Source organism: Aythya ferina (genome assembly GCF_964211825.1).
Source record: "Aythya ferina genome assembly, chromosome: 2".
NCBI lineage: Eukaryota > Metazoa > Chordata > Aves > Anseriformes > Anatidae > Aythya > Aythya ferina.
The window spans coordinates 159,704,340-159,715,416 of NC_140297.1; the positions used below are offsets into that span (position 1 = coordinate 159,704,340).

The 11,077-nt window shown below is 44.6% G+C and overlaps 1 protein-coding gene across 1 annotated transcript; it reads right to left on the reverse strand.

Annotated features, from left to right (window-relative positions):
* Nucleotides 1-1,326: 1,326 nt before the first annotated feature.
* On the reverse strand, nucleotides 1,327-10,568 carry LOC311431188 (lymphocyte antigen 6E-like). The gene is made up of 4 exons (XM_084508490.1): nucleotides 9,057-10,568; nucleotides 6,221-8,610; nucleotides 2,334-2,453; nucleotides 1,327-1,604 (listed from the first exon to the last, which is right to left on the reverse strand). The coding sequence occupies exons 2-4, from the start codon at nucleotides 6,270-6,272 to the stop codon at nucleotides 1,393-1,395; spliced, it is 384 nt and encodes a 127-aa protein (XP_084364616.1). The 5' UTR covers nucleotides 6,273-8,610; nucleotides 9,057-10,568; the 3' UTR covers nucleotides 1,327-1,392.
* Between the last annotated feature and the right edge of the window lie 509 nt (nucleotides 10,569-11,077).

An 11,077-nucleotide genomic window follows, 5' to 3' on the forward strand; every position in this document is an offset into this window, starting at 1 on the left:
GGTGCCAGTAGATCTACAGGTGCCATCATGGGAAAATAGTTGCTTCATAATCCTGACAGCATAAAACATCTCAGAAATGTGTATCCTTCCCAAAATGTGCAACCAAAACATGGCAGACTTTCAAGACGATGCTTTAGACAAACCAAAGGTCTCATTTAGCTACCAAGTACATCTCAAAAAAAAAAAAAAAAACAAAAACAAAAACAAACAAACTACTAACCACAAAACAAAGGCCTTGAATTGTTTGGACAAGTTCTAGTTTCCCCTAGAACACAGCTGAGCTAGTGGCACTGCCAATTCTTCTCCTTTTTATTTTTATTTTTTCAGAGAAGCAGCAGGGGCTATGACCAGGAAGCTCTGGGCTGTTTATGATAGTATTTGGCTGCCTGCCCTTCTTCTTCTCTGTAGACACCCCCAGGCCTCCTCTACAGAGAGTTTCTGTCTCCCCTCAGCTGCAGCTCTTGCTGGGAGAGGAGGGAGCAGAGAGCCTGGAGTGCAAAACCGAACAAAGCCCAGCACAATCAATCATTTCTGTGCCAGGAACATGGTTTTGTAGAAACCATCGCATGATCTCTACATGACTGGGGTTTGGCAACAGTTCTCAGGTTGGTTTGGCCCTGCAAAAAAAAAAAAAGAAAAAAAAAGAGGGAAATAGATATGGAGACATCTCCTTTTCCAGATGGACCCCATCCATGCCACCCCCTTCCCTCCTCCCTCTGTCTCCCCGCTACCAGACATTGCGTTTCCTCTCTCAGCCGCATTTGTTCCTCTCTGCCTTTTCCCCAAACCCTGCTGACAAGTCAGAGCTGGGAGACGAAGAATGCTCATTTCAAAAGTGATACACTTACAAGAGCAAAGATCCAGGGGAGCCAGAAATCGTTGCCCATTGAGGCTGGAGGAATGTCCAAAATTCTTCCAGAAATACATTTTACCCCTCTTTATTTGTTTACGAGCTGCTTGACCGACGTGAGATAATCAACCTACTGTGGCCAGAAGAAGATGCTAAATGTCCCCTCAGTGCTGGCCTAACTATCAGGCTATTACCCGTGTTTCAGGCCGGGTGGGTTGTTATTCCATGCAGTGCTCAGAAACTCGAAGTGACAAAAATATGTCTTCAAGGACCTCTTCAGAGCAGTAATGATGTGAAGCCTGAACGTGTCAAAAGGGCTATCTTTTATGTGTTTCCTTGAGTGACTTGAATGTCTGGGGACACTTAAGATTCAAGTAAGCTTAGGAAATCAATGAGAGTTCAGCACCTACCTTATTTAGACTCTCAAAAATCGCAAGGGAAGTTCGTCTGCAAAGTACAACTCTTGAGAGCAGTAATTATCCCAGAGCTACACACTTTTATTTCAGACAACAAGGCCATCGTGGGGAGCTTTTCCTAACCCATCACAGTCCACATACAAAAATGTAAGTGATACTGGCCAGGACACCCAGGGACATCACTCCGTAGCTGCTTCGCTTGCTGCTGACTCCATTCACATTGCATAATGGTTTCTCACAGCAAGAAATCCTTTGAGAGGCTTGGTTTTGTTGCTGACTTGCTGCTGGGCACGTTGGGGAGCACATCTTAGAGATGACATACTTAGGCTTGTTGGGCTCTAATGAAGGGGGAAAAAGAAAGAAGGTCAAATGTAAGAATCATTGTTCTCACATTTCTAAGTGTAAGGTGTTCTAAATCTGCACTGGTGAACAAAAAAAAAAAAAAAAAAAAAGGCCAGGGAACAGTGCCCAAGGCAAATATGTCTTTGGTTCTGGACTAGCAGCAGTCTGGCTATGTACACACTGCTGCAACATGATACTGGTCCTCCTGGGGCTCCATGGTACATCTGTCCCAGGTGAAATTATCCTGTGTGGGTGGCTTTCAGATCAGGTTGCCCAAAGCAATGTTCAGGTGGGATTGCTGCCCACCAGGATGGTTCTCCTGCAGTGGAAAACCTTGTGGGTGTATTTTATGGGAACACATGGAGGTGCTTGAAGGTGCAGAACCTCAAAGGCAAACCTGAAGGGTTGTGCATCACAGAGGGAGTCAGCTGTGGAGCAGTTTTCTCCAAAATTTTTTTAAACCAACCCTGGGAGTGGGGGAGAAAACCATGAAGCAGTGCATGCAGCCCCAGGCTGGAGTTCACTCCCTGGTGTTGCTATACGTAGCATCAGCATTGCCCCAACTCCTGGTAATAATATCAAATATTTAGTGATGCTGTAGTGATTGCAACAAGGAACAGGGTCAGTGTCTCCTAACAGTTGGTGACTGGGGTAATTGTTTGCTTACGTGAATTCCTGGGACTCCTGCTCTACAGCCCAAACAAAAGCATTGTTCAGAAACCTACTTGTTCCGATGTTGTCACGTATAGTCACACAATATTTCTCTTCCTTTGCACACATGGAAATGGTCAAACAGTTCTTGTTGGACTCCTGCTCTTGGCACACATAGCACATAAATGGATAAGCTGGAGGGACGACAAAAAAAAATAAATAAAAAAAAGAGCAAATTTCATGGTTTAGGAACTACAATACCTGCAAACCAAATATCTACATTTTCCTCGTTATAGCCTGATGAATGCTTGTGTGTGAATGACCAGTGACTTACTTTATTCCGTGACCCGTGGCAGCAATGTTAAATCCCTTTCTGTCTCATACGCCTCAGACTGCGAAGTATTATCGATCTGTTTGCAATCTCTGGCAGCAGCAGATGTGAGTGGAATTCAAGGATTTGGGGTCTTTTATGATGGAGATTATTGCTGAGCAATAGGTTCTCTGTCCTGTAACTCTGCCACGTGCATTGCCCATTAGTTCTCAGTCACTTCTCCTGCGCAAGGTGTACACGAGGCTTGCCAAGGAGAATGTGAGGATGACTGAGACCCACAGCATTTTGAGGAGATGGGCAATGCAGGAGGTGGGAAAAGCATCTTGCTTCTCTTTTATCTGGCTGGGAGAGTGAGTACAGTCACAGATCTTTTCGTGAGGACCAACACCACCAGCTGAGCTGGCCTAACCTCAGTCCTAGGAAGTCTGGGGTGACTAGTCAGAAGCTCTGCTGAACTTCTGCATGCTGCTGTAAGGTGGAGAATAAATGGGAAGTCTTAACCAAAAGTGGGATTTAACTGGAAAATGCAGATTTGGTGGTATACTTCAGACGTCTGGAATACAGATACAGAAGATGATCTGCAGCAAGGTCAGACAATGATGAGCTGTCCTGTCTGTCAGGGATGCTCATCCTCGCCCTGAGATGCAGAAGGTGGTGGGATAGACCTCTGAAAAGGTTCTGGGAAGTGATGATACAAAGGAAGAGGAGCAGAAACAGGACTGTGTAGGAGAGAGGATCAGTTTCTTTAAAAACACAGTTATTTCTGGAAGGGGAATCAACGCAGAATGCTTGCCAAGTTCCTGGTAAGTCTGGGGAGGCTGTCAGTACAGAAAGGGCAGAAAGCAACGTTCCTGTGAGTGCAGTTTGGCCTGATAAGAAGTCAGCAGCAAAAATGTGGAAGGGCAACGTAGGTCAGAGAGAACATTAAATGAGAAGTCTGAGGGAAGGGAAGGGAAGGGAAGGGAAGGGAAGGGAAGGGAAGGGAAGGGAAGGGAAGGGAAGGGAAGGGAAGGGAAGGGAAGGGAAGGGAAGGGAAGGGAAGGGAAGGGAAGGGAAGGGAAGGGAAGGGAAGGGAAGGGAAGGGAAGGGAAGGGAAGGGAAGGGAAGGGAAGGGAAGGGAAGGGAAGGGAAGGGAAGGGAAGGGATTGGGCTGATGCTGAGATATATAATATATATATTTAATATATAATATTGTGTAGCTTTTTTTTTTCTTCATAATTAAGCTAGCTGAATCTTCATATACAGGGTAAAACATGCTAGAATAGCATAAATTTTGGTTAAAAATGTAATAATGTTTTACCAAAATTGTTGACACATGCTTTCATGGCGTGCTTATGACCAAGCTCAGGAGACACAATCCAGTGAAAATGCAACAGAAAGGGGTCAAAGCCAGCCATTAAAATACACTCACAGCACAGCTCACAATGGTTATTGGTCAAAGCAATTTGAACAGTGCAGCTCATAAGGTTCTCCATGAGCTCTGCTGTGGGCTCAGTACTACACAATATCATCACTAGTAACATTAGGGAAGCAATAGAAGGATTGCCTCAAATTTTTAGATGATGCCAAGGAGAAATTAGCTGAAAAAGTACTGTAAGGAGAGTTCTAGGTGATTTTGACACATGGATGTAACAAATAAGTAAATAAATAAGGAAAGAATGGGTTCAGTTCAAAAAAGAGAAACAGATTGCACTAAAATAAAAACTGGCCACATAATAAAGGATGAGGAACAACAGGTTAGGGTACAATTAAGAACTGCAGTGTAAACAGCGGGAGCCAACAGTGTCACACTACAGAAATGAAAACAAATGTCACTCAAGGGAACACAGGCAGCAACGTCATGTGCAAGATATGCAAAGTGCCCTTTCCACTCTGGCAAGACCTCGTCTGAAACACCGATGTCCTAATCTGTATGCGACACTTCAAAAATATGCGAAGCACTTGGAGAGGGACCAGAGGAGAGGGAGAGGTGGTCAGAGATCTTGAAAACACAGCCTTGTAGAAAAGGTTGGAAGCATTTTGTTTGTTTAGTCAAAGTGAGATAATGCTGAGGAAAGACACGGTGACCTTCTTCAAGCAAGCAAAAAGAAACTGCAAAGAAGGTCGTAAACTGTTCTTCACAGCCTATGTTGAAAACACAAGAGAACTGTACAAAAAGAGAGGGGCGTTAGATATTTAGATTAACTCCCTAAAGGGAAAAGCGTCTGAGCAGTTCCAGGCTGTTCAGTCTTCTTTTTTGGAAATTTTCGAGGCCACATCAGACAAACATCTACCTGGTCTGGTTCAGCATTGGACCAGGGAAAAGAATCGTGACCTTTTAATATTTCTTCTGGACATATTTCTACACTGTCAAGTTCATGGTAGCAAATGACAACAGGCCCTGTTGGTGGGCTGTGACATCAAGAATTTTGATCAAAAGTTGGCACAGAAATGGAATGGAGCCCCAGATACAAGAGAATAATCAAATAGTTCTGTTCAACACTGCCTTTGTCTCTGTACTAGACCAGAAAGTTGTGATCTTTTTATCTTGAATGTGAAAGACTTGAATTAGAACAACTAGCTGTCTCTGATCAAGACTGGGCTACAGAAAGCTGCTGTACAAAAAGCTGTCTTAATGTCCATTTGCAAGCTAATGCCAATATAAAATGTCATCAACCCACTAGAACAATAAGGTACACCATCATGAAATGCATCCTGGGTGTCTGTTAGCCTTCCACATTGTCCTATGTAATACTGAGGATGTTGCCCTTGATAATTACTCTCCTGTCTGCATTTTGTGTGATATCACTCAGGATAGCACTCTTTTCAGTTACATACCCTTTTCCCCACCCCAAAACTGACCAAAACGTGTGATCTTCCAGGCATGCTGCAGTGCCATCTGTCCAAAAACACGTGGGAGTAAGAGGTTGATACATCAGAGAGCAAGAATTAATTAAATGTCTTTCTCAACCCCTGCTAGATACGTATCGTGGTTTCTGGGAAACCATCAGGTGTGGGGGAAATACTGGCAAACTGATCGTGCAAGTGGCGTGTAGCAATACACGTGTATCAGTCCCAGAAGGAGGACACACATCTAGAATAATGCAGACTTTGCTTCGGAAGGAGGATGCCTTTAGCATGACATATGCATGCAAAAGTTCTTTCACCTCTGACTCTGATTTCACCTATAAAAATTCTCAGTGTTGCGTTTCCTAGGGAGCAAGACACACGCCACTCCACGCAGCTCAAAATAATGAAAGAAGCAGCTGTGAGAAGTCTGTAAAACACGTAAAACCAATATGGGTAAAAAATATGTCTTGTTATGACTTCTGGCACTTTCAACGTGCATCATTGGGAAAGATCCCACAGACGACTGCATGTATATAACAGCATCTGGTGCAACACAGTTAGAGCTTTATCACTTGGTACCACCTGCTGGGTGGAAGAATTAACTTTATCAGGATCTTATTATTGCAGCAAATGGAGAGCTCATTGTTAATCAAGGTGTAGATGGAAATTGGCAGCCATGTGGCTGCAGTGTTGCAATACTGCAAAGTTGGTGATGACCCCCCAAATTCCTGCCACATAGAAAAATTAACGCCATCCTCTCTATAAGCCTTATTTTAATTAGCAACAGCGTTAAAGGCTCACCTTGCTCCACGCACAGGACAGCAGCCAGCAAGGTGACAAGAACAGTCTTCATTTCCACCAGACGCTCTCCGCCAGACTGGGAAGGTGTTCGGAGGACAGGTTATATACCTTTGGAACAGCAGCAGTTTTACAGGTTCCAGATGTCTCGCGGGTGGACATGAAATCAACCCAAGGGTGTGTAATGTGCATGTGGGAGTTCTCCATGCTGGAGCCCATGGAACGGGATAGCACCTTGGGGAAAAGTCCCTTTAGAACCCCGTTTATTGCTCTTCCAGTCTTATGAGTAATGGGAAATGAGGAGCTCTTCTCTCCTCTGGCTTCCTTCACTTCCTCCTATCTTTCTTCTCAAGGGAAGCAGCAGCTGCACTGATGAAATAGTGGAGCCTGCAGGCACAGGGAAATAGTCCTCGCAGTGCATTTTTGTAATCCACTTAGATTGTCCATGCATGATGTACCAGGGCTCATACCGCTTTCTTTAATTATTCTGCAGAACCAGAAGGCCAGATTCTCAACTGACCTACACTGATTTAGCTCCAATAACATCAATTTTACACTAAATGAAATTATCTGATGTTTTTTTACACAGAAATTTTTCCTCAAATTTTCATGCCGGTCTTCATATCTTTATCATTTTTCTGTTACCTATAGATAATCCCTGTGCTCATTCCTCTCTTGGTTGTACTTCTCGAATACCTTTCAAAATCCCATAAATGTTTTATTTAATGATGTTTTGCTTCTATTTGGGGGATCTTTTAGAGGGTCTGCTTTTCTCCACACCCAGCAGTTTCTGGAAATCAGACCTCTGCTTGTAGTACCACAAATTGGCATCTTGGAATTGCCAGTCTACTCTGAAAAAGCCATCTCTCACAATATCTTTTTCAATCTCTCCTCTTAAATCAGTCCATTTCCCTCTATTCCTCTGTGTTGCCCTCTTCTGAATTTCTCAAGATCTGTTTCTGACATTCTGGGAAATAAACCGTAATAGGAGCTGCATCTTGTAAGAGCTCGTGCTGCCATCTCAATATTCCTCAAAGGTGAGATTAGTCCTGCACAGCAGGTAGCAGAACACACAAAAGAAAACGTTGCCAAAACTGCCTTTTTCTGGTAATTATGGAATAAACTGCAGGTGGTTCTCTAGGAGCAGCCATTAGTAGGGTATTTGCTTGGTCTTTGCAGCACAAGGGGTTGTTTCCTTTGTGTCTAATATGATTTACTTAAACACTGGATGATTTCCTTATCCTCATGAGTTTCTGACACTTCTCAGGCCTTCCTAGAACAGTTCCAGGAACGACATCACCAGGAGGTGAATTCCAGACTTGTTCAAGGCTGATGTCAAAACAGACATCCCTGCTCTTGGTTTGGGAAATTGGTGAGGTCAGCAGGGGTCATGCTGGTGATGATCAGATTGAACCTTCTGCTTTTCTGAGGTCAATTAGGTTTACTGTCCAAATGTGTTAGGAACAGGTTGCTCTTCCTAATTAGTGGGTGTCTCCTCCTGCTGGTATTTTGCAATATGGATAAAAGGAAGCAACCGTTTTTCCTTTGTTTTGGTCCTATTATTTTCCCCATAGACTTCTTTACTGTGTATTCCTGCTCCCCTTTCTCCATAACTGAAAGACTGATCCACTTATTGCCATATCCCCCGTCACACTGACCTTGCCAACACCCGTTTGTTTCTACATGAACCTTCATGCAACAGGATTTTGGCTCGGTCCATTCATCAAGTCACCAGCTAATTAGTCAGCAAGTGAGGCTAAGCACTGCCAACAAGTGTGTACTGAATCTAAGAAGAGAAATTTGAATAGGAAACCAGCTCTTCTATGTCAAACAGTTATCTGGGAGCTGTCCTCAAGATATTAAAGTCTTGGTTGTTACTTAGGCCTACTGTAATGCTGGAGCATGCTCTCTTCACAGCGTCTAGAGAGGGCTAATTTGCAGCCCAGTGACTAAGTTGTAGTGCTTCTTTCTTTCTCAAGAGGACGGATTACGAAACTTGAAGCAGTCAGAGGCAATAATTAAGCAGCCAAAGTGGGGAGGCGTCTCCTGCTGACCATCATCACAGACATCAGCCTGAAGGAAGGTCTGGAGCAGGCCAAGCAGGGACACCAAGGAAGAAGTAAGATTGAGGAAGACCAAAATAACTATGGGGGCTGAGTCACCTCTGTTGAGTGACCTCATCGATACCCATTTGGGAAAACGAAAATGGACCTCAAAATGGAGCCATGAGTTGGCCACATGACAACAAAGCCAGAGCTAATTGTGAAAAGGGGTTGTTTTGCCACTTTCCATGACTTTCAGGAGCATTTTAGACCCAGTGAAGACCTTTTTCTGATCTTACAAATCCATCTTCTCTCTTGCTTTGTCACTGGTGCGCTGGGTGTTGATCTGATCTGGACAAGTAAGAAAAGAGGAAGAGAAGAAAATTGATATTGTAAGGGAAAACAGAACCAAAGCATTCAAGGAGAGCAGAAGGCAGTATAGAACCTCCATATCAATGGTGATAAAGCCCTGAGTTAGGGAAAACAAGGACCAAGGTCACATCGCCTCCCACAGGTGCCTAATTTAGGCAGGGCAAGGCCTCCTTGGCTGATTCAGGTCCTGGCACGGTGACTCAGAGCACCAAAAACTGAACTCTTATATAATCCAGGTAGAGAGAGCCAGCTGCCTCCCAGGAGCAATCCCAACTATCTGAGTGAGACGCCCTTCACCTCCCCAGGAGCCCTCCAGGCACCCCAAATGTCTCTGCAGGGCACCTTGGTGTTTTCATGGGAGGAGTACACAACCATGGGAGCCAACAAATAAGAAAACTGGGGTGGAGGGACCTGGAATTAGACACCTGTATCTGCCCGCCAGATGTCACCTCAGGATTTCTCAGGGAGGCTGGCAGAGCAGAGTCTCCTCTTACACAACACCTACTGCCAAGGAGGGTTCCCAGTGGAAGCTTTCATGGTTTGAGGACCTCCTGTGCCTCAGGACAATTCAGATAAGACAGATAAGGAACCTTTTATGTAACCAGAGATGTTGTTCAATCTCAGTGGGTTGTGTTGCTGGGCAGGAGGGAATGTAAAACCTGTGGGGTCAGGGAGAAACCAGGTGTGAGGGAGGCAGGCCGTGGCCCGCAGATGGAGCTGCTTCCTTCAGGACAAGAGTCCTGGCTTCTCAGTGCTGTTCATAACTCCTCCATGCAATGGCCGTAAGCAGACCATGAAACCCTGCATGGCAGAAGCAGGATCTTAAAAATGTGTTCATCCCCTTTTCCCACACGTTCTTCCTTCACGTCCCAGCTTCCCTCCCATACCATAACAGAGGCTCCTGCCAAGCCCAAGTAGCACAGGACATGACCTTATTTTAAACCTGTGTGCCAAGAGCGGCTTTGTACTCACAAGCTGAGCGGGACAAGACCTGTCCTGCAGTCACCAATACTGCCCCAGCTCAATCTTGTACAAACTAGTACTGTCACTAAGAAATCCTAAGCCTGTGAATAGCAAAGATTGGAGGTTACTTCAAATAGCTTGGTCTTCACCAACATATTGTCTGGGTGCGGGGCATTGGATGATCATCCAAGGGCACAGAACAGCTCTTGTGTGTTTGAGATGTTTAGATGTGTGTTCCACATGAATATCTCTAAATTTGGCAGGATGGGAAGAAAGGTGAAAGGGGTAGACAGGACAGAAGACTGGAGCCAGCTCAGCTGAGGGATGGCAGCACAATATAAACCATTGGGACAACCAAGAGTCTCATGGCTAAAAATGGAGTAAACTTGGCCAACCTTTCAGTTGCAATGAGGAGAAAAAAGAAGGAGATGAGGCTATAGCAAGAAAATAGATGTTGGAAGCAAAGCCCAGGCCAAGACTGGATAAAGAAGATGGTGAGGAAGGCTATGAAAGAAAACAGCCAGGGACTGCATTGCCAGGCACTGGACATGGAGGGGAGGAAGGGTGGGCAAGAAGGGATTGCAGTAAATTGGGGTAAGAGGAAGCTGTGAGACCACATTTCCTTTGCAAACCTGCTACAAAGACCTGGGAGTTGTGAGCCTTGCTCCTTTTGCTCTTGGCACATCCCTACAGCTCTCCCTGTGCGGTGAGCCTATGGAGCCAGAACCAGCTGGGTGAGCTGCACCCAGCTAATTACCCCGGGAGATCTTCGTCACAGTAACCCTAATGAAGAGCTTCCCCAGCTCAGGAGAAAGCATTTCAGCCTCACACGACTTACTTCGGAAGGGTTTAAGTGAGCAGACGTCTCAGTCACAGCTAGGATTATCTACAAGGAAGGTCAGCACAAAGGAATGTGTTCCTTCAAATTTTAACCCAGGTAGAAAAGTTGACTATCAGACGTAAGAGATTTGTTTTCGGAGTTAATATTTTGCTACAGATGAAGCTGAAATTACAACATTCCAGCAGACACATGGTAGAAACTGCCTGTCTTTTCTGAGGAGTTTCCTTTAAACACCATGCAGGATCCTTTTCTTCCCTTTCAAATAATCTGTAATGCTTATAAAGCAACTTTCACTGGAAGATCTTAAATCACTTTAAAGAAAATTTAATGCTCAAGATCCTTTCGTGTTGGTCCCTCCTTGTCCCCTCTGTTTGCCTGCTGGAGAGCTCAGCAGCCATTTCCTCTCCACCAGCTGACCCAGAAGAGAAATTGAATGCAAGTCAAATAGAATGCAGTTTACTCTGAAATGGAGTCACAAAATGACACTTCTGCCAATAGAGAAGAAAAAATAAAAAAAAAGAAAGCCTTAGGAGAGGCTCCCTGAAGTGAATGCAAAGCAATTGCAATATATTTCAGCATTATTTCAATTCAGTTTGCAGACTAACGCCTCCACTTTTGTTGCTGCTAACACGAACGCATCCA

Bases quoted from the DNA above. Each gene is read 5' to 3' on its own strand.
- LOC311431188 (XM_084508490.1), bottom strand. From the start codon at position 6,272: ATGAAGACTGTTCTTGTCACCTTGCTGGCTGCTGTCCTGTGCGTGGAG. The intron at 2,454-6,220 runs GTGAGCCTTTAA...TCGTCCCTCCAG, and splicing joins TGTCCTGTGCGTGGAGCAAG to CTTATCCATTTATGTGCTAT. The intron at 1,605-2,333 runs GTAGGTTTCTGA...CCCCTTCATTAG, and splicing joins ACGTGACAACATCGGAACAA to AGCCCAACAAGCCTAAGTAT.